This window comes from Bombus fervidus, chromosome 3 (genome assembly GCF_041682495.2).
Source record: "Bombus fervidus isolate BK054 chromosome 3, iyBomFerv1, whole genome shotgun sequence".
Classification (NCBI taxonomy): Eukaryota; Metazoa; Arthropoda; class Insecta; order Hymenoptera; family Apidae; genus Bombus; species Bombus fervidus.
In genome coordinates, this window is record NC_091519.1 from 12052037 (window position 1) to 12077618 (window position 25582).

The following is a 25582-nucleotide window of genomic DNA, read 5'->3' on the forward strand; positions in this document are numbered from 1 at the left end:
AGCGAATTTATGCACATATGTCTGTATAACGTTCTCCTGTTTTTTCTTGACATCGAATAAATGGTAATTGCGAGCTACACGTACATATATAACGTTGAACGTGCCTGTCAGTATTACGCAAGATCACTTTCAATTTTATTATTCCTATATTTGAAACTGCTCTTGCGTTTCGTTATAATTCAAGTGGAATATTTTTACGCAGGGACCTAAATCCCTAACGTTATAAATTGTAAAAAGAATTGTTTAAAAAGTTAAAGTTAGTTTTAAAAGTTAAAAGTTAACAAGTGAAAAAAATATAATATTAATTCTATAAAATATTACTATCAATTATATGCTTTCTATAATATCTACACAGTATTTCGTGATTACAATATTTAAATAATTTAAAAATTATATATATACATATTTTTTAAATCACGAAGGTTTACAGACGGTGGCAATACAGAGAAAACATTTCAAAATAGTTATGCAACAATACTATGTTATGCTCTTCAGCTAAAGTTAATTTCATACTTTTAGATGTTTATCTTCGAGATATTCACGTAACATTAGATAGTATGGAACATTTCAAAATATATATAATATAATATGAACTTTTTATATAGCAAATGAAATAATATTTTTTAAATATCTTTTACCCAAAACTCTTACCCAAAAAAATTTTATTTTCTACTTAACGAGTTTACTAATTGTGAGCCTAGAAGAAGTCATAAATACAATCTAATTCGTAAATAAAGTATAGAAGTATTGAAGTTGCATCGTATATTATATAGGGTGAGTCGTCACCTAACTCAACCACTTCAAATTATTCATGAAATCGTGTATTATATATAAAAAAAATGTTTTAAACAAAAATTAAATGGTTTCGGAAATAATTTGATGTTATTAGTATTTTTGTAAATGAACATATAGAGGACATTAAGAAACAAAGTTTAATTGGAATAGAATCATGTAAATATTCTTTAATCTATTGATCCATGCTATCTATCTCGCCATTCCCTCTAAATAAGATTAAGCTACTTATATTTAAAAATAATTAGTTCAGCAGATATTTTGATTTCAATCTTGTGAAGTTATCCTTATAGTACAACGTTTACTTTCTTAAAATTAATATTCAGAAGTACGATTTTTAACTTGAATTCAGAGATTTATTGGCGTTTAAAATGACTTAGCGATAGCAACAATCCTGTTTAGTACTTCTTTAAAAATCTGTTGACCTGTCGAAAAAATCTGCTTCAAGTCGTTAAAAGTAGTATATATTATTTCTTACAACCTTCATTTCTCAAACAACGTTATAAAAAATTTGATAGTGTCAAAAAAATATTTATTCTAGTAATCTCGGTGGAACTTTAGTATATCCACATTATCCAATCAATAATTAGTTGAAATTTAATTATATTCATTGATTACGTGTTATCTAAAGTTTTTTTTTTCAAAATTGAATACCATATCGCAATATTGAAGTAGAATTATATCTCTTGAACTAATAGATATTTAGTACAAATAGTTCAATATCTGTTTGTAAGAAATTATGAGTTGCATCGACTAATATATTAAAAAATCATACATTTCCAAACATATATCCTCTGCACGTTCACGTATAAAAGAACCATGTATATAATATCAAATCATGTTTCTTTCAATTTTTATGTGAAACATTTTCTTATACAACAAACGACTTACGAGTAACTTTTAATAGTCGAGTTCAATTAAACATCCTATATATTATGGGATAACGTGTGCAATTTTATATTTGGCGTAATTCTTAATAAGTTACATAATAATTTCCCACAATTTCTAAAAAATATCACTCCACATAGTTCACATAATTTTTAAATGTTAATCATTATTACTTAAATTTCGATTGTATTCGTAATAATAATAATAATACCTGTAAATGCAACAATTTTCAGAAATCATGTTTTTCGAAATTGTATGTATCGTATATATTAAATTTTCAATCAAATCATACCCAACGATTGCAGTAATTCAATATATCGTATTACACAAGTATAATTTTTCTTGCTATGATTTTAATCAATACATATTCAACTCTGTTATCATACGTATTCATATGAATATGAAATACTACTAATCAAAATAAGATCTTTGTAAATATAAAACTATTATTGGAAAATCTAAAATACTTCAATGTTAATAATGAAGTACATCATTAACTTAATAAAGAAAATGACTGAGAAATATGATATACGAATTAAAGATATCTGTATTTAATTCCTAATTACTTAATTAAAACTGTTGTAAGTAAAATTCTATGAAGCATTATTTAGAATAATATTTCAGTATATTTAGTTCTGACTATAATAATTTTTATTTTAACTTGGTTTGATTTATAAGTAGAGTGAGATGTACATTTTCTGTGAATAATAATAAATAAATATTAATGCATAATTAATAAATATTTTTGGAATAGATAATTATACGAGAAAATTTATTTCGATGCTGTTCATCAGCAGGTAAACGTTTTGACGATATAGAGATAAGGTTCAATTAGTTCTAGCAATTACCGTAAACATTTTTCTACCTTCGCATACCTGGCTCCAATAATACATTGGAATTGCCTAAATAAAAACTGGTCAAGCAGGTAACCAGAAAAATGCGAAATCGGTGTAAAAAAGAAGCTGTAAACAAATACCTACATATTCCTATGTATAGTATTTGTTCGAAAATAAATATAACTTCGATAAAAAATTCTTCTCTGGAGATAGATAATTTTCTTTCAAAATTAACAAATCAACATCTTTATTATTAGAATTTTATCATTCATATTTCTGTGAAATCATACTGTATATAATGTAATAATCAATTGTATAATTCTAAATTATTGTGTTAACTATCTCTATGACACAACTACTCTTCTATATTAGAAAATTAAATAGTGAATTATATATAATTCAAGTTATTGATGTAGTAAGTGGTTTCATTAAAAATATTTTTAAATACAAACGACTATGAAAACATATAAAATATTATCAACGAGTAATTGATTTTTCTGTTAAAAATTTTTTATTGCAGAATGATAATGCTCCGGAACGGTTAAAATATTAAGTTACTTTAAAACTACAATCTTCGAACAGATGTACACCATCAATTAGGAAGTATCAGGAACTCTTATGTGGGTCAATGGTCCACGAGAATATGAAAGTATGTCTTATAGCAGTATAATAATTACGATGTAGCAAAGATAGTGTGTTTCGAAACAGCAAAATTTATTGACATGAAGTACGTAAAATTTATCGGCTCGTTAAAAAAAGAAATAATAAAATGAACCTTCCCTATATTTTTATTTGTTCTAAATATTTGTTCTTGAACATTACACAAATAAACAAAATATGTTATAATTTCTGATTGCAGTATATAGAATTATTTTAAAAGTTCATATCTAGGAATTGAAAATTATGTCTTACTAGTTTTTATATAAGATACTCCCATTCAAATGAAAGGATTAACCTTTTCAAGATAAAGATTTGTATGACGTCATAGGAATACATGTAGAATAAAAGTTTCTTATCTGTTTAGAACATTTTTATACAATTGATTAGACTCGAATATCTTTGACTCTTCCAAACATGAAAAATTATCTGCTCTTCCGAAAAATGCAAGACTATAAATATTATATAGGTAAAATTTCTAATTGTAAAGTGAAATGTATATAATCATGTACGTTGTATTGTAAGTTTTTGAAATAAATAACACATATTATTAAAATACACCTACATAAATGTAAACGGAAAACAAAAGATAACAATATTTCATTTACAAAGCGCTCGTAAATTAAGTTTTTTATTCGTTATAATTAAATAAATTCGTCCAAAGCTCTATGTCCTACTGCTATTACTACTCCTCTAAAATCTATTTTTAAATTCAAAATCATGCTATTACCTTACTGATCATGTAAATTCTTTAGTGTTTATACTTTGTTTTTATTTTTACTCTCATACAACATATAACATAACTGTTTAATTTGATAACACTTTGTTTTGCACAAAATTTTATGTAAAATTTATATAACTTTAACCACGTAAGCAGGGTATAAATAGCAGCCACACAGAAGTTTTATAGCATATAAACATTGGTTAAATGTTGATACTCGATAATCGATTATTAATACACGTAACATGTAGAGATACCCTGTCGCGGAGTAATACTTTATATCACACAGACATTGTATAAGTGTAAGAAAATAATAGAATAACAACGATAAAATTAAATATATAAAATCAAACTGTCATATATAGTAAAGTAATAATTTTCACTATTTCTTATTTCATAATAGAATCCTAAAAATAAACTGAATAATGCTTTTTTTTATGCTATCTAATTTGATCTAAAAACACTATCCATCTTAAATAATGATATAAGATAATTCTCTAACGTCATTTATCAGAAACGTGATTGTAGCAACGTTATAATTAATAAATAAACGAATTATATAATATTAAATAACTACTGAAGAACGTTATGGAAAACTCTGAACTCTGAAGATCAATGAAAATATATTTTAAACTTATTCTTAATTTCTAAAAAACAATTTTGTGAATGTCTAGAAACATACTGTCTAGATATGTATATATATGTTTATTAAAAAAAATTATTAATAATATAAATTAATGACATTAATATAATAATTTATATCAATATATCGATATATATATATTTGTATCAATTACTGAAATATTCAATTACTTTTTGTGGTTGCAGCTTATATTATGTTTAATTATAGTATTGAAACTTTCTCAACTTCATTTTTATATTCATATAAATTCTCTTTTTTTAATCAATACAGATAAAAAATTGCTATCAGGAATGCAAGTTATGTTTTTTTCTTTTAAGTTTCTATTAATTAACAACTCATAAAATTATGTGCACTAACATGTTTAGTTTATCCTTTTCGTTTTTTCTTGATACCTTTTTAAGCAAATGACTAAAGACTATATCGAACAATTGATGTCCTATACCTTTTTGTAATACGAATAAATACGAGCTATATTGAGAACATAGTACACAGTATAATCTACTCATAATTAGTTTTCACATTGTCCCGACATTGATCCATTAGTATTCTTTAATACTGGCTCAATAATAAATGTATCCGTATTATAAAAGATGATGATTTATGTGGATGGTGGTAATATTATACTGTCCACAGTATCTACGTATAATATGACTACGTCGAATATACATAAAATCGAATAACTGGTTTACTCCTGATTTCATAACATTACATGCCATGTGTCAGGTGCATTTTGTATAAGCAAATTTATCGCGTTTTTTGGATAGTGTAACATTAATTTCAAAAATATGCAAAAAATTGCAATTAATTGCATATTTAGTATAGTATTAAATATTCAATAAATGTTTTCTAATTTGTTGGATCTTATTTTATGTTTTTGAATATGGTGGTAATATACATACAGTAATTATTGCACAAAATGATTTAAAAGAGAAAAAAGATGTTCAAATTAAATCTATAAAATAGTTCAATAATTTAATATCAAACAGCATCGAAAATATTTTGTGTACTAAACAAGCACGATTTATAAATCAAAATCTTATCTCCGGTTCATCGTTTGGAGTATAGAGAGAACGATTATGGTCCGATGAAATTATCAATGCATTTCATATTAGAACTTTGATAAAAAAAAAAAAGTCAGAATGGTTGTATCATACATTAAGAAAATGTTCAAAAAATGTACTTAAAATATAGACATTTTCTTACAATTTAAATACTTCATAATTTGAAAATTTTGTATATAAATTAGATGCAAATTATTTATATTGGTTTCAACAAATCAAATAAATACAATTAAAATTAAAAGATTAAATATCTAATAAAAATTTTTTAATTATTTTTATATAAATAGGTGAGTCATTGATAATTTTCTATCAGGTGTGTAAATATAGATATGACATATAGTATTGAAGAATTAGTAATATTATTATTGTAGAAATTCCAGACATTCCAATCCAATAAACAATAATTGTAGTATCCAAGAGCACATATTAATGCATGTAAAAAATATATATCTTTAAGAAAAAAAAGTTGTGATTTGATAACGTGTTGTGAGTATAAGCAAAAGAGACGAATAAGTATAATATCACGTATACATCTCTACCGGACTACATGTAAGCTCATATTACGCACACACAACAAGTACAGTGACGTTTGCGTATTGCAAACATGTCTTCCGTACATTGATTATATTCCCACCATTTTATATATAATCAACCACATATTTCAATATAAAATGATCTGGTGTTTTATTTATATTAGACCTATAAAAGAAAAATAACGTCGACAAATTTTAGGAACTGACCAAAAATATTATATGCTGAATGTAAAAATGCAATAACAGCCAAAGAAAGAAAGTAAAAATTATTTTGGCGCCTTGTATAGTACGTTTCGTTGATGATATGGCGCAGACAGTAAAAACAGACGCTTAAGAGACGCTTACGTGTAAACATACTGTGCATAACGCTCGTTCTTTCTCGTTTTACTATTCATTGATTTGTTTAACACAAATCGTAAAAATGATTTTCGTTAACTCAACTACATTCATATTACTCTATAAAAGTGAATAAAATAGAACGTAAATATGTCATTGTCGATCATGCACATATAATTTTAATAGACTAGAGAATTGGATATGAGCGGGAAATCAAAAGCAATATAATATATTATAAACCACGTTATGGATAACAAACTAATGACTAAAAGTCCCTCTCATTTTTTACACATTTTCCAATTGCATCGCGATCACCGCCATAATTTAAAGATTAAACGGGAAATTAATCGTTATAAAACTATGACGAGTACTATAGTACAAGATCCCATATATGCCAATGCATGGCGCAAGTAGCCAAACAGAGACTGATCGTACGCGGGCTATAGCCTTGACGGATGATTTATGACGAAACACTCGTGACACAGGCCACGCCGACATTTTACATTATGAATCTAGAATATCTACGTTTTCACGACAGTGAAAACTGTCACATGAAATTCCTTCACGTATTTATACATAATGATAACAAAGTATACGAGAACCTTCCTGCTAAACACATCTCTGGGCAGCCATTTGCTATGACGGCTGTGTAGAAATAAAAGGTATATGCACAGTACGCAGCACAGTAGCACTTCACTAAATAATAGCTCGTATTACGCTTATCATACTATGATGATAGCCTATTGATCAATTGTTGGTCGCCAAAATCTGTCAACACTCAAAAAGAAAAATATTTGGATTTTTCTTACCTGAACGGTCCTCTACAGCTAAAAGGATTCTCAGCTTCGAATATCGCGACCCCACGCCACTTGTGCGGCATATGAAAGTGTATGGGGAAAATCTGTATTACTATTGGCTTATTTCAGATAAGCCGCAAAAAGTAAGCCAATCAGCATCAACCTTTTATGTTTTGAAGCGTTTCTTTTTGCCCCCCCAATAAAATGTCTGCTGGTGGAAAGGGCGCGAAAAATCATGCATGGAAAACTGCCTACACGGTATCATTCACTTCACAGTAAACAATATCGTTTTCTACCCTATTGAATAAACGTATTTTTAGTAATAAAATGTATTTGTTATGTTTGACTAGAATAATAATACCTTTAGACAAATAAATAGTTTAAATCATTAAGGTTAGAATTTATTATTATTGTAGATGGCGTTAGATTCCGAAAGCTAAATGTTAAGGCGCAAATTACAGTACCGCCAACATGATGCATAAAGTATTCATGCATATATATATATATATATATATAGACACATATATATGTGTCGTATATATGTATAAACATATATATAATATCTTTCTCTAATTTAATGAATTATTTTGTACTATGGAGATAAATATGTTTAGGTAATAAAAAATAAATGATATAGTTGTTTTATTAAATATTTTGAAATACATATATATAATAATCTTTAACATAAAAAAATAATTGCACATAGTTTTTATTATAAATAAATAGCTATTTATAAACATTTGTATTACATATATTATAATTATTAGTATTATATGAAATATAATATTTATAAATCCGTTTTTATTAGCCATAATACATTTACGGATTTACAGTGAAAAACGAATTGAAATACTATAATAAATTTTTGCAAATATGTATTAAACTACAAATTTAAAATATAAAATTATACAAAAGAGTTAGAAGTTATACGCTACATGTAATTTATATTTTAGTATATATATAAATTCTACTGATATCTTTTCTATAACAATTACAATTTTTCAAAAAATATATTAACTTGTTCACAAAATATGTTTTATATTGTGAATATGACATAAATCATATATGAATAGCAAAGAGAATATCTTATAATAGATATATTTATTAGCTTTATTCATACATACATGTATATATATATATATATATATATATATAACATGCAACATGTGAAAGAAAAGGAACTAGTTTTCCAAATCAAAAACTTTATAATTTTTTTTATTAGATATTGCTTTTTGTTATCTTTATCTTTTATCCCACAGACTATAAATGTATGACTTATTTTAGGAAATACTTTTAGTAAATATGAATTTGATAGAAAAGCTAAATGAATTCAAAACAAAAAAGAAATAATAATAACAATGCAAAATATAAAATATTGACAAAATACTATACGGATTATGAAATATATACATGTACATGATTAATTAAAAGTTATTCATTTTGAGTCAATGACGAAATTTATAGTTGGTAGAATTGATTTTTGCTGTATAGGAATTTCTTAAAGCTAAACTATGTCGTTCATGGATATGTATATCCATTTATATATTTACATTATACATGTATACACATATGTATCTTCAGTTCACGCAGTATCATATGAATCAATGTAGATGTGTAAATAATAAAACGCGGTGAAGTGCTGTAACATAGGATTTTAAAGAATTTTATAGAAATATAGACGTATTGTGAGGAAATAGTGGTGTCAAATGTTTGTCTTCTAACAAAATTTTCAAAGTATTTGCAGTAACAGATACATATAAATAATTCGTATGTTAAATTGTTTGAGAGAAAGAAAGTGAAACATTATACGACATCGTTTAACATTGATGTCTTCGTAATACGCAAACTCTACTATTTAAATTATCGATTTGTGAGCTTGAATCTTTACATTAAATAAAATTCTTTTTACACCGGCAACTGAAGAATACGTTTCTTTGAAAAGTTATCGATAACAAATGAAATTGAACGGGAAATTATGACTGTGAAAAATAGGCATCGCCGAGTATATTTTACTCTTAGACACGCCGTTTTTTGACGCAAAACACGTACACCAAAAAATCTCGAGGTTGTTAAAGTTCTAAATACTCTTCATACTGATTTAGTTGATGTTAAGAATAAAAAAAAATGAATGGATTCAGTACCGGTGAAGAAGATTCCAGAGGAGCTGCTGATCAGATTTGTTGCCTTGTAGATGAGGGTGAACGATGCACTCGGCCAGCTGGCAACGCTTCTTATAGCAAACGTATTCAAAAAACTGTAACTCAACGACGATTAAAACTTAATCTGGATCCTATAGTAAGATTAATAACTACTAATTATGTTACAATACATATACTTGTCATTTTCTTTTAAGTTTATTTTAAGATTTCTTTTTTTTCTATGATTTTGAATGTTATGTGTCATTCATGAAAGATTTAGTTATTATTTTTGTAAAATAGCATTATTTTAGTTTTCTTTTTAAGATTCTTTATGAAAGATTAAAGTTATTGAGCATGTTACAATGTCATGCTGGTACAAATCTTGGAAGTAAATTTATATAATTAAACGTTATGATTCATCTATATTACTGTTAATTTTCTTAAGTGCTAATAATATGTGCAGTCTAAGTCATATATACAATTTAAAAAGTAAAAAAATAATATTTTCAATATTTTTATAAATACTGTATCTTGTATTTATATTTTATTAGTATTTTTTAAATTTTTTATAAAGAGTTCATTTAAGGAAAAATTTTTAAATATAAAAAGTAGTGATAATAACATGTTATTATATATCTTATCTATCATTAGGCACGTCACATATATATCTGTGACTATCATAAGCAAGTGATACAATGTGCAAGATCTAAGCAACAACAACAGCGTAGACGCAAGGATTCAGAAGAAGATTCAGGCGAAACAGATAATGATCTCCCTGAAGTTGATCTTTTCCAATTACAAGTCGGTACACTAAGGCGATATAAAAGGCATTATAAAGTTTCTACACGTCCAGGTTTAAATAAAGCTCAATTAGCTGATGTATGTATTAAACAAAAATATATATTTTAAAAAAAAATTATTTTATTTTTGAGAATGTCTACTCATTGTACTTGTAATAATTCATATAAAATATTTATAATGAAGTATATTGTTTCCTTCCAGACTCTTATGAAGCATTTTAAGACCATCCCTGTAATTGAAAAAGAAGCATTAAGTTTTTTCATTTACACAGTAAAAACTAATGCCAACAAATTGGATCAAAAGAATGGTTTAAGTAATGATACAACATAGCCTAGGCCTCATTTCATGAGTTTTGTTACTGTAATAACATTTTATTAGTAAGATCAAAAATATATGTATGGATTTTTACTTGTTAATAGGTATAGGTATTTTATAAGAGCTATGTATAAAAAAATATAATACATAACAGTATAACAATATATAATAAAATATTGCTTATTTATACCATTCATTTTTATTTTCTTTGTCGTTTGAAAAAAATAGTATTTAATAATAATGAGATAAAACAATGATTAAATTATACTTTTATATAATTGTAATTTGTTATTTATTCACTCATTGCATTAAATCCTTTATTTCTAACATTTCGATAGCTTCTTCTTCACTGTCTCCACTTAATTCTAAAACAATTAATAAATGCTCGATTAATTATTTATAAATCATTTAGCAAAAATATATTATACATCCAGAAATGAATTATATATAATACCTATATTATCTGTTTTATTTTTTTCTTTCTTTATCTCCGCAGTAATTTCAACATCGTTTGTTTCTTCTTCTGAGGATTCTGATGAATTCCATGTATTAGGTCCACCTTCGCCAAACGACATACCCTATGTAAGTAGTTTTAAAATGTTGATTACATTATTCATATTAAATTGTAATGTAACTTTTTAAGCGAATAGATATTTACTGTATTTGTTATTAATTCAGCAGTACCTTCTCCAGGCTTTATAATCGTACAATTTTCATCTTCTTCCTCTTTCTCTATGTCAACTTAAAAACAGAAGTAAATACAAATGTATGTAAGACTATGATAGGTGGTTGTTTAGTATCATTGCTTTCACACTATATTGTTATGATCAATGAATTATTTACCATTAGATTCTATTTTTTCTATCTCACCCCATTTACGCAATTTAATACTGATACATTCACTACTCATAGTTGTCAATTTCTTTGTCATTATGCACTCTTTAAAACGATTTACATTGCGATTATCTTTCTTGTACCTAAACATTTATTTATAAAATGAAAATAATCTAATATGTGAAATAAAAGAGATAAAATAACTAAAAAATGAAAGTTTTACCTTGTCTCTACATCATATTTTACTGCTTCTTTTATTTGTTGCACTAATTGAACAGCATAATTTGTTGCATAATTAGAAACTGCTGATATCACGTCTTCAACAGTCATAGTTTTTGTCAAATAATTAAAATGCAAACTACAAAGTTCTCTATACGAATTAATACCAAGAGTAAGTTGAGCTACACCAACTCTTTCTTCTAAATATGTTGGATCCATAACTGTAGTTCCACTAAGAAGATATAATTTTATAACAAATTTTATTACTTGGCACAGGTTATTTAAAATAATTACACAATTTAAATAATTAACCTTTCAAATGTTATAAAAGAGACACACACTGGATAATGATATAATGTTAAAGGTAAAGGGTCTTTTTCAGAAAATGGATGAACTATAATATCTTCACCATTTGAAGTTACATCAGGCCTATGGAAATGTGAGAGAGCAGCTAATGTTGCAATGGAAGCGCAATCAATTAAATTTCCATCATGATTAATAACGTTAACATCAACCCTTAAATTCCACACCTGTATTAATTAAAAAATATCTCGTGTCATATTAATATCCAAATATAATACGTAATTAAAATAATATTTTATGTAAATATGTATAGCATTTGTCATATAACTGTTAACTCTTATATATCCTGTTACAATTACTCCTAATATTTTGATTAATTTCAGATAATTAAAAGTTCAATGTTTAAGACGATATTCCTTACTTGTTTATCAGCTATGATACATAGAGATTCTAAATCTATACATTTGGAATCTTGATAACATTTCTCAAGTTGTCTGCTAATCAATACTGAAATCTCAGATTGTCTACCACCATCAAAATGCTGCGCAGCCATTGGATTAAGTTCAACATTTATATGTAGCATCCCTTCATTAGGACGAGAAGTCTTAGGTTGTTGAATATCACATGTTACTTGCGCTATAACTCTATAATAAAATTATTACTTTACAATATCATAAAACATTTTATATATAAATTAAATACATAAATTTATAAGTATCTAATATTTATTGATAATAACAAATATAAAAATATTCTTATTTGTTACATTCAAAGAAATAAATTATATTAATATTATCTATAATACTTTTAAGTAAATATTACATTATTGAGTTTCTTCTTACCTAGTTCGACCAAGCAAAACCATACAACTACCCCAATTGGATGCAAAATAAATTTTAGCAGGTCGTGCTTCAAATAAACATCTGCCATCCAATCGCTAAAACACATTTTAACCAATTTTAAACTTTTACATACAGTAAGATATAAAAAAATACATACTGTGCCTTGTTCCACTGATTTATTTACAAAGTTCTTTTCACAATTCGTTAGCAGAACTTCCTTCATGATTTAAAATATTTATTTATTCATCAAACACGTGTAAAATGTTGAACAAAAATATAACCTTAAATCAACGATATTACATATTTATCATATAAGTTTCATATTTTACTATCTTATCATCGTCAATCTATATATATGATTAATTAATGTGCGTGTAATATAAATTAATTTTTCTTTCATTAATAGTTGCAAATAAAAAATAAGTAAATATTTTTAAATACTATCGCAAACTACATTTTACTATCGATACTGTATATGATTAACATCCATGCATTTCGATATTCTATTTTCGAGGTAGTCGCTCTAGAATCAAGATTATGATAACAGGATACTTTTGAAAAGCTTGTTGATATTAATTTATGTTATTATTAAGTCGTGAAAAATATTAAAAGAGAACTTTAAAAAGTTAGTTATATTCCAATTTCTCTAAACATTAAACCCATTTACATGTGATAGATTTTTTTAAAGTAATTATAGAAAGTATACTTCATTTTCAAAATGTTTATACACAGAAAATATCCATCTATTATAAACATATTTAAAAATTGAATGTAATTATCAACACTTATTTTATATAGTTCGTACATTTTTCTAAACGAGAATTAAATCAATATTTAATCATGCGAATGACGGTTTATAATATTTACGAACGATATAGAAAAAGTATACATTAAGTTAATTTTTGTTCCCATACATATTTTATTCCAACCAATATTGTCAAAAAATATATGTATTGATGACATTTGACATCATCGTCCGACGTATGAACTTCCCTTAATATTTCCTTTATTAAAGAATTGTTGTTCTCAATTCCTTTGAAATTGTAACATGATTTTAGAGATAGAAGCCGAAATAGAACAACGAAACGTTTAACAATAAGGTAATAGGTTTAAAGTTTTGTAAAAATAAATAGTATTAAAAAATTTATGTATTAGTGCACGCGCTCGCGCGTATTATATGTATGTATATGTACACCACACAAGTGGCCATGCCCGGTCATATCTGCTTCAATCAGCTTGGTTTATACGATCTGTTTTTAACGTTGAGTCTTGTCGTCAATAATCTGAATTCTATGGTTCAATAACTGGCGAATATCGTATTCGTGAATATCCCGAATTTCAAGAAATTCCAATCTGTGTGTTTGGTAAAAGTTGTATTTAGATATCATACGCGTTTCGTATATAATGCTGATCACGGTACGCGTGATATGTACGGATAGATACGTATAGATAGGGCCGATCTGTGGAATGGATGCTTAATAAGTTACATTTCGCGTTGCCTATAATTACCTTTCCCGAGCCCTTTTGTAACGTTTACTTTCAGTTATTATCGGTAAGTTTGATTACCATCTACATCGCGTATCTAGCTATATTCCGTTCGCCACTTTTTCATTCTTTCGAGTTGTGTATCGTCATAAGATAGCTTTTATATTGTGTTGTTGTAGTAGCGATTGCCTTTGTACGTCATCTGTAGGTAAATATCTGTTACATTCGCCTCTTTCGTTACTTATATATTTTTAATATATTCGAGTATTTCATTATTTTTTTAGTTATTTTTTGATAATCATATATTTATTCATCTCATATTTGAAAATATTTCGTTTCTCTACAAGGTATTTGATATATATATCAATATATATATATATATATATATATATATATATATATATATATATATATATATGTGTATATCATTTTATATCATAATGAAAAAGTTTGATGTTTATACAATTTAAATAGAATTTTTATCACAAATTCTAATTGTATTTATGTAAAATGTAGTTTATATTTGTTTATATTTAAATAATAATTTACAATATTTATAAAAGTTGAATTTGTTCTCTTGGCAATAAAGGTTGTATAAACAAAAATTTTTCAAATTGCGAAGTTTTACATTAATTATGCACAACATGTAATTAATGTAACAAATTAAAAAATCTCTCCATATAACATTGTTCTATTGGTAACTAATTTATTAGAAAGCAAAAGAGAATATTATGTTTTATTATTGTTATGTAATTTATAATATTTTAAACAATTTTGTGTATTTTTATATTTCTACAGAACTTGAAATATTCATCTATTATGCTGTTTTATTAAGGACATGACAACAATCTGTTATATACTTACTATAAACTATATTTGTGGTAAGTAATATTTAATATCTAATCACTATCGTAAAATATTTAAATGTTTTAATCCTACATAATATAAAAAGTTGGTATAAGAATTATATATTTTATTTGCATCTTATTTTTATGCAAATAAAAAGGATACTTGATTTATAAATTATACTATAGATAATATATTTAAAACTTTGAATTACTATTTCATATTTTACATATTTCTTTATCAAATTTTATTTCATAATGATTAAAAATAACAAATCAATAAAATATAAAGAAAATGTTATTTGTAGATTACTGTGGTTTTGGATAAATCATTCATTTCTTGATCGAAACATTATAAAGAATTTTATACAGTTATGGAATCAAATGACAGAAAAAATGTTTATCTTGCAAAAACGGGTGATAATTCCTTGAATTCTGGAATGAGAGACACAATGATTGTTGGTCAGACAAATATGACACCAGGTAAAAGTGTATTATATTTATATAAAATGTAGATTTAAATAAAATCTTGTTATAAATAAATAAAATGGTACAAAAATATAATATTCATCAAGAAACTTACAATTAAATTATGGCTTTTATATGTTTATTTGTTTAATTTGTTAGAATGTGGTGAACCTGTGATGAAACCTGGAAATGTGTCTAGTGTTTCAAACAATCAAGCAAAGTGGTCAAATACTCAAAGTAAGAATTTTATAATCAATGCAGTCCCAGTGAAAAACGAGGTAAGTATATAAAATGAGTAGTAATTTATGTAATAAGAATATATATACATGTGTTAATGGAATTACATTGTATTTTTAGATTGTGCATCTTGAAGATGGAGCACATTGCAATAAGAAAATGTATTATTACGATAGACATTACACAGGCCATGAAGAAACAGAGAGACCAACACGTAGAGGAACAAAACGATACAGAGACAAAGATGCACCTAAAAGGGCACTGTATGTGTTTACAATATTGATTGATGTTTGATGTGTTGTTTACAAGTGTCGTTTTAGGTCTGCCTTTTTCTATTTTTGTCAAGAATTACGTGGAAAAATGAGAGAATTACATCCAGAAATGGGAGTTGGTGATATTGCTAAAGAGCTGGGTAAATTATGGATGAGTACAGATCTTCAAACTAAATCAAAATATATGGCAATAGCAGAAGAGGATAGAGCCAGATACGAAAGAGTAAATAACTTATCCAATATTTTTATTATTGAATATATATTTATTATTATTAAAATGTAATTTTAACAGATGTTTGAACTTTTAATTATTTAGGAAATTATTGCATATAATAAAAGAGTAAAAAACTATGATCCAGAAGAAGTTGGACCTGTATAAGTTTCTCAATCTATTAAGAATGAAGGGACAGTGTACTTTGCCCTAAATCAAGCACTCGCCAATTAAAAATGTATAACAATTTTACTAATAGTTTAGTATTGTCAATCGTTGTATATATTATGTACACTGTTGACATCGACAAATCTGAAGAAAAATTATGTGCTCTCAAATTTGGTTATAATTCTTGGAAATAGCATTTGAAAGCAACTGTTCTTTTTCATTTATTTGACAAATTGAATATTATTTTTTGTGAATAAGGTGTGCTAATATATTTACAAACGATATCTAATACAAGTAATAACATTAATATCAATAGTAATAATACTGAAAAGTATGATGCAGATAATAATAACATTATTATTATTAAATGATAATAATCTATATTGCTATTAAATATGTTATACACAATTGAAGCACAATACAAGTAAAAGTCAAGCAGAGTGAGCTTTGTACAGTGCACTTTTCTTGTCTAATTATGCATTATTCATGTTTATAATGATAAAATTAGGTATCAGGGACTATTTATATCTAAAACCCTGTATAGAACATATATTCCATGTATTTTGTTCTTTTTCCAATAAAGATAAAATCATTTAAAGCATTTATAATCCTTATACTCTTGTTATATTTTTAAACTTATTATTTCTTTACTAATATTGTGAAAAGGTATGATTAACATGATTCTGATTAAAAATTGATTTTATTAATTTATTTGATCTTTTTTGTGTAAAATTACACACCAATTCCCCTGATCATAATACACCTTTTTTATTGTAAGATTCGGCACTTCTGAACATAATTGTGATAGTTCATTTTCTTCAAATACATGATAATATCTAAGGAAGTTGCCGCCTCCTTTTCTTTTCCATGGAACAAGCATATCCTTACAGACAAATTTTGTACGATTTTCATGCACGGGTAATGTTATACCATATTCTGTTAATTTTTGTGTATGTGAAATATTGTCTTCCTTTTTACTTAAATTATATCGCAAGTAAGCTGTTTGAATAGAATCCTTTTCTTGTTCTTTTGCCCATACATAAATTAAACATTTTCCATTTGGCCTAAGAATTCTTGTTAATTCAGAAATGGCTTGTTTCCTTCGCTCGTGAGTCGAAAGATGATGAATTACAGCTATACATATTACTGCATCCACACTATTGTCTTTATAAGGTAAATATAAACAGTCAGATAGGGAAACTTCGAAACCTTTACTGCGACAAATTTTCATTAAATTGTAACTTCTATCACATCCAACCTATATTACAGAGGGTTTGTTTTTATATTATGCTTGTTATTATATAAAGTTAAATAATGTGTAATGCATACCTTAAATATATTTTTAGCTTGATAAAGATATTTGCCATTCCCGCATCCTACATCTAATAAGATATCACCTGTATTTAAAGTTTGAAGGAATTTGGTTACATTGGGCCATTGTTTATGCCTTGTTTCGTCAAAATGATTTGAAATTTTATCATAAACCTATATATAAAAAAGTTGTAAACTTATTTAATAACTCATTAAATATAAGTACAATCGCACATAAATGGTAATTTATAATACATACATCATGTACATAAGAATTTTCTATTCCTAGAGCTATTTTACTATCGATCAGAGTAGTAGCGTTATTCTGTCTAGTATCGCAATATTCCGGAAAATTACAGCAACAATCACCCCTGTGTATTTTCCGGAATGTAAACGATACTCTTGTTCCTCGTGGTTGAGTTGTCACTCCATTTGAAGATTTTACTATGTCATTATGTCTAGGACAAATTCCATGTGACCAGGCATAACGAGCTTCTCCTGACATGATTAACAATGAGCGAGCAGGCAAAAGGACAGCAGCTTTTTCATTTTCTCGTTTAAAATCCATTATGCAAGCTGAGCCCAATGATAATGACAATATACTATCTTCAAACGCACTATGTGTATCAATATGTGGAGGAATACCTTAAAATTTAAAACATTACTACTGTATTTAGAATAATCCTAAAGGATAATCTTTGTGAAATATACCTTGACCAGGTAAATAATGATTAATTGTCAATTGATCATATTCATATGGAACATCATGATATTTTTTGAACAGCGTTTTTAAAAATTGATAGTTTTCAGGTATAGGTATAATAGGTTTATCTGGATCTACTTTATTTGAATTATATTGAAATTCATATCCAAAGTGTTTAACTTTCCTATGTTTCAATTCTGACGATTCTGAAAAAGAGATTTATATTGCAGTTAAATTTACATAATTTGATAATTTGTAATGTTCTTTTATTAATGTTCTCTAAAGTAACAAGATTTTCGTTACCTTCATTAGACCAATTAATTGTGCTCAATAACATTTCTTCTTCTTTTTCAGTGATAAAATTTTCTATTAATTTAAGTCCAGGAGGAAGATTTGAAGACCATCCACAATAATTTAAATCAGGGACTAAAATAAATTCATAATATCAAAATATAAAAATTTAATCTTTATATTCTGTGTGGACGAGTATACATTTTAATTAATAATTAATACCACAAGAAAATGCAATAAATTCTATATAGATTGTAAGATAAATTATATACCTGATTCTGTAAATGTTGCATACAGTGGTGTATTTTGTCCATTAATTTTAATGTTACCATTAATTTTATCGTGTACATATGTAGCAACTTCTACTGAATAAAATTTAATAAAACAATATGACTTGTTTAGTGGCATTATTAAATCATATAAGTCAACAAATGGATCTATCACATCTTGTAATGTTTTTCTTTGTAAACCAGTCACTAATCCCGCATTACAAATCATTATGTACTGTAATATAGTAAAATGAAAAAATATTCCTAATATTATAATGAATAAATTACATAAAAGAATACTAACCTGTGTAGGATTATCACAGCATTTAATATCCATATCTTTAAGAAGTCTATGATATGCTCGTCTTTGCTTACGATGGCTCTTCTTGTTCATTTTCTGTTCCATTATTTTTAACTGCATTAAACAATATTAGAATGTATTTTATAAATTTCCTTAAAATATATGCATGTTTATATTATTACGTACTATATTCATTTGTATGTACTTTTATTACATATACATAAATATTTTCCCTATGTAATAACATTTTTAATTACTGCATACTTTTTGATATTTTTAGTTTATGTATGAACATTAAAAAATCAATGTAATAGATGTACATTAAAATTTTATTTTATGCAATATTCTCTATTTATGAATAATTAAATTAAAATAATAAATTAAATAAATATACAGACTTGAATATTTATAGACCAGTATTTTTTGAGTACTTTGAATTTGATAAGTAAAATAAAATTATATCTTTTTATAATTAAATAGATAGCATTAATTTACTTAGTTTGTCTATATATTAAATGTCAATAGATTGTTCTGTGCACTAATTAAATATGTAACTTCATGTAACATTCAAGTGGTAAAATTCTACCTGAAGTACTGTGCATGTGCAATGCTCAGGAATATAAAATAATTTCATTGTAAGATATACACACACACACACAGATTTCTGTAATAGCTGTGGATACATATATACTTATAAATGTGCAGAAAGCTTTAAACAAATCAATAACTTCATACATGTTATGTTCAAAATGAAATAGATAAAAATATGTCAAATAAGAATATAATAAAATTTTCTTCTTTTTATTAAGTAAAATAATAAAGTTGTCAAAATATAACTGATGATTATCATTTAACCAAGATATCGACGTCCGAAGTGTATTCAAATTCAAATTTCAAGACTTCTAAGCAGAATTTTAACTTCTGAAGGCTCAAATGATATTCTAGAACTCAAAGAATTGTTTAAAATTACTTTTATCTGAATATTCACCCTGGTTTCTTATTTTGATTACCGATGAATCAGTGATATGTGCTAACAAAAAGTAAACTTTTACATTGATAGATGGTGCCATCATGCCCAAAATAGGGCACTTTGCACTAATTGTACATAATTAATTAATTACATATTTAATTTAATTAATTAAGAAAACGATATAACATTCTGATTACTAGGAGTTAAAGGTTTAACTTTATTCTTGAGTAGTTCAAGAATTCGCTTTATAGATTAAGAAATTTCATATTTTAATTTTGTTATAAAGAAATTAGTTTCACCTTTTCACCGCTAGATGGTTATAATGTTTCGTTGTACATGGATTGGACGATTTTAAAAGTCTGTTTATAACTATGAAATCAGAGGGAATATTTAGATAAAAGCAATTTTAATTAACTTTTTGGATTGTAAATTATCATTTGAGTTTTCAAAAGTTAAAAAATTTGGTCTTAGAGCTGAAAAATTTGGATTCTTTAATTTTGCTACCTGCCTATTGAACATAATTGAATATACATACGTAAGTACATATCAAATATTTCAAGATTAGATGATAGGAACGGTAAGATATATCATTGAATTTGTTTTTTCATACTCTATTAGGATATCGAAAAATAAATGTATGATTATATTTAAAAAATATTGATGGCTTTTAAGTCCCGTAAAAAAATGATAAGAAAGAAACTATTTCCACAATTGTATGTGACTTTTAATAATGTAATGTAACTTCGTCCTGAGAAGTGTTTTCATACAACAATACATAAGTTAGATATTTAGGTGATTCTATTTAGTTCGTTCAGCAATTTGAATAAAAGTATTGTTTTCTATATTAACAGCTGAAACAATTTTGTAATGTTTCCTAGAAGAAAGTGGGCATAGATGTCGACACAGTAACTTTGATTTTTGTCTTCAAATATTTATATTAGAATGCTTATTTTCTAAATGTGTTAAACGCAGTTGAAAGGGAAACTTATTGTGTTAAATATATGCTACTTCGATTATAATCTCTAATTGCAGAAATTATTAAATAATTCATATTAAGAAATTTTATCAAATGAACTGATACAATTTTATAAATTTTATTTATAAATAATAGGTTATGTCTCTCATGTCAAAATTTATTTTATTACTATATTATATTGTTACTATTTACGATATATATAATTACTATTACTGTATTTATTTTTTCATTTTATCACATTAATCTTTTCTCTTTTATTTTCAAGGTTTGTAATATCTCTTTCGTTTCTGATATTCGCTTTAGTTTCTCAAATTATTCAGAAATTTATATTTTGAATGTTCAGTGGTAAATAATTTATTGTAAGTACTATATCAATCTATCATTACTATTACTATTATCGTGTCGTTATAAATCTTTCCGAACTTCGGAAATTCATTCATTCAAGCATCTGTTATATGATAAATACAATTGTCATCTCTTTCTTAAAAAAAAAAATACTTTCTTAATAACTATTTATATTTAATCTGATCACAATTTCAATTCCTAATTCTTCTTTTTCATTTCGTAATAGCTGAGTTAAAGAGGGCGACGGAGGGAGAGGGAGAGAGAGAGAATATATCAGATTTAAAGTAGTTTAAACATTTTGGAATTGTCTTTGAGGAGATTAAAAAATATTCAAATTCAAAAGATTTGCAACCAGATAATCTCCCTGGCAATCCAATTACTCTTCACAAAATTGCAAAAAAGATTCCCATTAATTTTCTTTTCTCATGCCATAATAGATGAGAATATATCGGATTTAAAGTACAATTGAAATCTTTCAGAATTGTCTTTCACGAGGTCGGAAGGATATTAAAATTCAAAAGATTTCCATCTGTGTAATCTTCCTCGCGATCCGATTACTTTTTACAAGATTGCAAAAATGTTGTCCGACTACTTTCGTCTTTCACAGTCCTCGTCTACTAGCATGTAATTAGAAATGCATCTCAGTCCCCATAAAAGCGAAGCGTTACGCGGATCATGTTCTATCCAGATTCGTCGGAGCTGCGCGGTCTCGTCGTCGCTGGACCAACAACGTCGCGTGCGAACGTCGCCGCGAGATCATGGTTCACTATTTCCTCGACGGATGAAGTGAAAGCCATGATCGAGGCTGGAGTAGAATGTAAAGAAGTCGATGCGATTCGAGAGAGGGAAACCGCTTTGGCGTCCAGTTACTCCAAGGCAAGCTGAAAGGAATGTTGAACGGCGTGCATCGCGACGCCAACGAGTTCTCACATTGATCGTCTCTAATAAACGTCGACGTCGTTAACGACGCACCATCGGTGAGTAAACCACCCTCTTTTCGCGGCTCGGCCCATCCGCGGTCATCATCGTCCTAAACATATATCTTAGTCGCTCTTACAATTAACAATAAGCTTAGAACAGTTTCTTAAACGCGATAATTCGCTTTTGGTAGGTAGATAGGTACCTTTATATAATCGACTTCTTTAAGATCGTTTCCTATACGCTCGTTTCCTGGTCTGAGAAGTCGTGTACAGTGGCTCATGTACACCGTCGACGATAAGTATTTTAAAATACCTACTGGTTATACTTGTTGAAAAATTCTAAGAAATTTTATTTTATCTCGTATTTCGTATTTTATTTTATAGGACTCACGTATGGTTTAAATGAGATAACGGATTTATAATACAATAGCTATGAAATGAAAGTAGCGCAAAGCAGTAAGTTTATATTTTAAGCGTCAATAAGTATCCTAACACTTATGGCCGGTGGTATATTTGAACATTTTCAATAGCAAACTCGCATGTATGTATTTCTGTATATAAAAGATTTTGGAATTCCACTGTTGCGATTTTATCGGGGAAATTTGAAACCGATCTGAAAATGTATGTAGAAATTACAAGATATTTACTGCAGATATATATTTAAGGATGAATTAGCCACGATTCTACTAAATAACGTTGTTTCTCCATATAATGGATAATTGATTTTTTAAATATTTTTGTACCCTCTGCGAGACGTACACTTGCAGTAAATACCTCGTAGCTTTTATGTACATCTTCACGTTTGTTTCAAGTTTTTCTAATATAATCATGATAATCCGATATCGTTACAGTGCTAATGAAATTTTAAATACACAATATATCCATAGAAGGTTTGTAGCTACTTTGATAATTGTTTAAACATTTCCGTAAGTTACAGTGATTCCTCAGTTTCCTTTGTGTTGAAAATTCGCACACAATGAGCTTTTTGAGTTGTGTTTAAATGTCCTTCATGCAGCTATGGCACGTCGGGGAAAGCCGAACATTTCTCTTGGTTTTGATTGTAACGAATAGACTGCAAATTTTGATACATTTATGGGAAATTTAAAAGTGCAAAAATGTACAGAATGTGCATAATGTATGAAAATATATAAAATATCCAAAATATAGCGCGTACAAAATTTAATGAATGAAACAAATCTGCGACTTGTTAAATTTGTAGAATTGAATTTATGTTTATCTATGACATGTATTTTTAAAACGGGTAACGTTATCTTTAATTGAACATGGTTTAATATTTTAATCGAATAATCTAATTGAGCAGTGTATTTATTACTAATAATAGCCACTGCAGTGTCGTTTAGCATTCTAAGTAATAATTAAATAGTTTACTAAACTTATTTGTGAGTAGCAACTAAGCTGCAAAAGCTTGCAGCAATTTCCTGACGTTTACAAATTTGCGACCAGATTCCTCCATAAAATGTGTCACTTTCATATTCGTTACATACCAGAGAAAGTTTTGTTGTTATTCGTAAAGAATATTCATTAAATCGTCATTTTTTAAACATCCAATGAAAAGAAATTCACACTAAACTCCCTGTGTTTAAGATTATCTCTTCAATGTTAGTTCACAGTAGGTGAAAGTTTGAATTGTATTTATTGCTATAATTAATTTAAACTTTAGTCACTTTTGTTTCTACTAAAAGATAGGAACCTTATTCTACATGTGTTAACGTAAGAATACATATTTTAATAAATATCTATTCATACATGATTTGTAGATATTTGAATATAATTTTGATACGATAGAATCACAGATACACTTATTGAAATTATTTTCTTTTCATGTAAAAAGACGGACACGAACAAAGTTCATTTTGATTCCTTCAATTGTAAAAAAATCATCGTACAAAAATATAATTTTCCTATTTGGATGGCAGTAATTCACAGACGAATGCTCGTTGTAATTTCAGTTCGTTTAATAACGATATTATAATAACGATATAGCTATTTGTTACGATACATGATACAACGTAACAATTGCCTTAAACTGAATTTACGTATCTAGCAACATTCCATCGCAATGCTCGTCATAACAATACAAGTACCGTAATAAAGATCAAACATAACGGTCTATACCACAAAGCAAGTACGCGGTCATCGATTAAGCAATTTTAAATAACGCTGGTAATATAAAGAGATGGAAAATTGAGAAACATGTTGAGTTTGTCTTTTAACAATCTTACGTAAATACGTATTCGTTGTTGTAAATATATTGCTTGTCATGATCATTGTCAGTGTAAAAATGTAAAAATTTCAAAGGGATTGTAAAAGAATTAGTAAATAAAAAGGGATTAAAATTCTCACGCTTCGTCTTTGCAGGATTAGCATTTAACTGTTTTTTTTTTTTTATCATATGAATCATTGGTGGATGCATTTATAAATATCAATCAGTGATTACATCACTGATATTTTTCTAGCATTGCCCCTGATTGTTATGAATGATGCGCAACGTTTTACAAGGAAATTTAGGACGCGCATACACTTTCACCTTATTCCTCTGCTTCATTTCTAATCTGTTTCCTAATAATTGAACTTCTTTACTATAAAGTTACATGAATATTTATATATGTATATTTTTTGTATACGATTATTGTTTGTCGTTTTAGGAATCTCAAATCTCTAACTTACAACCGAGAGCCATGAATCCGTATCCTTGAAACCAAGCTGCCTAATTTATAGTAACAACTCTTAGATAGATCTCCATTATATAAAAATATCTCGAAGACAACAGAAATTAGACGAATGGGGAATTCAGAAGGACGATTCTAAATAACGTAAAATCCAAGAAACAGTAAGGTTTTCTGACGTAAAGATAATATCTTCTAAAGTTTGTAAGCGCGGAAGGTGTAACCGCGGCTTGCTTATCTTTCCATGTATCTACCAGGTGTATTCAACGAAATCCAAGTGAAAGTACATCACAATTTGCGTGAACGCGTGTATGGCTCTGCTAGCACGTGCTTACGTTCCTTATTATAATTGGGGCATCGTTTACATTGCGTTATACATTACCGTGTGCTACGGCGCCGCGTTACAA

The 25582-nt window shown here is 27.0% G+C and overlaps 4 protein-coding genes across 14 annotated transcripts; 2 read left to right on the forward strand and 2 right to left on the reverse strand.

Annotated features, from left to right (window-relative positions):
* Nucleotides 1-8782: 8782 nt before the first annotated feature.
* Sap30 (SIN3-associated polypeptide 30) lies at nt 8783-10649 on the forward strand. The gene is made up of 3 exons (XM_072000724.1): nt 8783-9559; nt 10054-10281; nt 10405-10649. Exons 1-3 carry the CDS (start codon nt 9389-9391, stop codon nt 10531-10533), a joined length of 528 nt encoding a protein of 175 aa, XP_071856825.1. The 5' UTR covers nt 8783-9388; the 3' UTR covers nt 10534-10649.
* A 137-nt stretch (nt 10650-10786) lies between these two features.
* Rrp45 (exosome complex component Rrp45) lies at nt 10787-13368 on the reverse strand. 2 transcript variants are annotated; one of them, XM_072000719.1, is made up of 10 exons: nt 13209-13365; nt 12874-12997; nt 12717-12811; nt 12296-12518; nt 11884-12101; nt 11576-11803; nt 11362-11495; nt 11177-11259; nt 10973-11096; nt 10787-10883 (listed from the first exon to the last, which is right to left on the reverse strand). In XM_072000719.1, exons 2-10 carry the CDS (start codon nt 12937-12939, stop codon nt 10819-10821), a joined length of 1236 nt encoding a protein of 411 aa, XP_071856820.1. In that variant the 5' UTR covers nt 12940-12997; nt 13209-13365; the 3' UTR covers nt 10787-10818. The 2 variants fall into 2 exon arrangements, with proteins under 2 accessions (XP_071856820.1, XP_071856819.1); XM_072000718.1 differs by having other exon boundaries at nt 12874-13368.
* A 380-nt stretch (nt 13369-13748) lies between these two features.
* LOC139985880 (high mobility group protein B1-like 1) lies at nt 13749-17003 on the forward strand. Of its 4 annotated transcripts, XM_072000720.1 has the most exons (7): nt 13914-14268; nt 15000-15082; nt 15355-15529; nt 15674-15792; nt 15872-16014; nt 16072-16246; nt 16340-17003. In XM_072000720.1, exons 3-7 carry the CDS (start codon nt 15421-15423, stop codon nt 16400-16402), a joined length of 609 nt encoding a protein of 202 aa, XP_071856821.1. In that variant the 5' UTR covers nt 13914-14268; nt 15000-15082; nt 15355-15420; the 3' UTR covers nt 16403-17003. The 4 variants fall into 4 exon arrangements, with proteins under 4 accessions (XP_071856823.1, XP_071856822.1, XP_071856821.1 ...); XM_072000722.1 differs by lacking the exons at nt 13914-14268; nt 15355-15529 and adding an exon at nt 13749-13816; XM_072000721.1 differs by lacking the exon at nt 15355-15529 and having other exon boundaries at nt 13913-14268.
* An 86-nt stretch (nt 17004-17089) lies between these two features.
* On the reverse strand, nt 17090-20367 carry LOC139985877 (tRNA (carboxymethyluridine(34)-5-O)-methyltransferase ALKBH8). Of its 7 annotated transcripts, none has more exons than XM_072000713.1 (8): nt 20266-20367; nt 19281-19391; nt 18980-19211; nt 18720-18842; nt 18425-18622; nt 17973-18358; nt 17732-17887; nt 17090-17660 (listed from the first exon to the last, which is right to left on the reverse strand). In XM_072000713.1, the coding sequence occupies exons 2-8, from the start codon at nt 19380-19382 to the stop codon at nt 17106-17108; spliced, it is 1752 nt and encodes a 583-aa protein (XP_071856814.1). In that variant the 5' UTR covers nt 19383-19391; nt 20266-20367; the 3' UTR covers nt 17090-17105. The 7 variants fall into 7 exon arrangements, with proteins under 7 accessions (XP_071856814.1, XP_071856817.1, XP_071856815.1 ...); XM_072000716.1 differs by having other exon boundaries at nt 20248-20329; XM_072000714.1 differs by lacking the exon at nt 20266-20367 and adding an exon at nt 19969-20232.
* Between the last annotated feature and the right edge of the window lie 5215 nt (nt 20368-25582).

What these genes read in the sequence shown, in the direction of transcription:
- Sap30 (XM_072000724.1), top strand. Translation starts at nt 9,389, where the DNA reads ATGAATGGATTCAGTACCGGTGAAGAAGATTCCAGAGGAGCTGCTGAT. An exon ending in AACTTAATCTGGATCCTATA is followed by an intron (nt 9,560 to 10,053) that starts GTAAGATTAATA and finishes ATCTATCATTAG; the next exon opens with GCACGTCACATATATATCTG. An exon ending in ATAAAGCTCAATTAGCTGAT is followed by an intron (nt 10,282 to 10,404) that starts GTATGTATTAAA and finishes GTTTCCTTCCAG; the next exon opens with ACTCTTATGAAGCATTTTAA.
- Rrp45 (XM_072000718.1), bottom strand. Translation starts at nt 12,939, where the DNA reads ATGAAGGAAGTTCTGCTAACGAATTGTGAAAAGAACTTTGTAAATAAA. An exon ending in TCTTTTATAACATTTGAAAG is followed by an intron (nt 11,804 to 11,883) that starts GTTAATTATTTA and finishes ATATCTTCTTAG; the next exon opens with TGGAACTACAGTTATGGATC. An exon ending in AGAAAAAATAGAATCTAATG is followed by an intron (nt 11,260 to 11,361) that starts GTAAATAATTCA and finishes TCTGTTTTTAAG; the next exon opens with TTGACATAGAGAAAGAGGAA.
- LOC139985877 (XM_072000710.1), bottom strand. Translation starts at nt 20,014, where the DNA reads ATGTATGAAGTTATTGATTTGTTTAAAGCTTTCTGCACATTTATAAGT. An exon ending in GCACATTTATAAGTATATAT is followed by an intron (nt 19,392 to 19,960) that starts GTATCCACAGCT and finishes TGTTTAATGCAG; the next exon opens with TTAAAAATAATGGAACAGAA. An exon ending in TCATTATTTACCTGGTCAAG is followed by an intron (nt 18,359 to 18,424) that starts GTATATTTCACA and finishes TTAAATTTTAAG; the next exon opens with GTATTCCTCCACATATTGAT.
- LOC139985880 (XM_072000720.1), top strand. Translation starts at nt 15,421, where the DNA reads ATGGAATCAAATGACAGAAAAAATGTTTATCTTGCAAAAACGGGTGAT. An exon ending in TCAGACAAATATGACACCAG is followed by an intron (nt 15,530 to 15,673) that starts GTAAAAGTGTAT and finishes TTAATTTGTTAG; the next exon opens with AATGTGGTGAACCTGTGATG. An exon ending in GATGCACCTAAAAGGGCACT is followed by an intron (nt 16,015 to 16,071) that starts GTATGTGTTTAC and finishes GTGTCGTTTTAG; the next exon opens with GTCTGCCTTTTTCTATTTTT.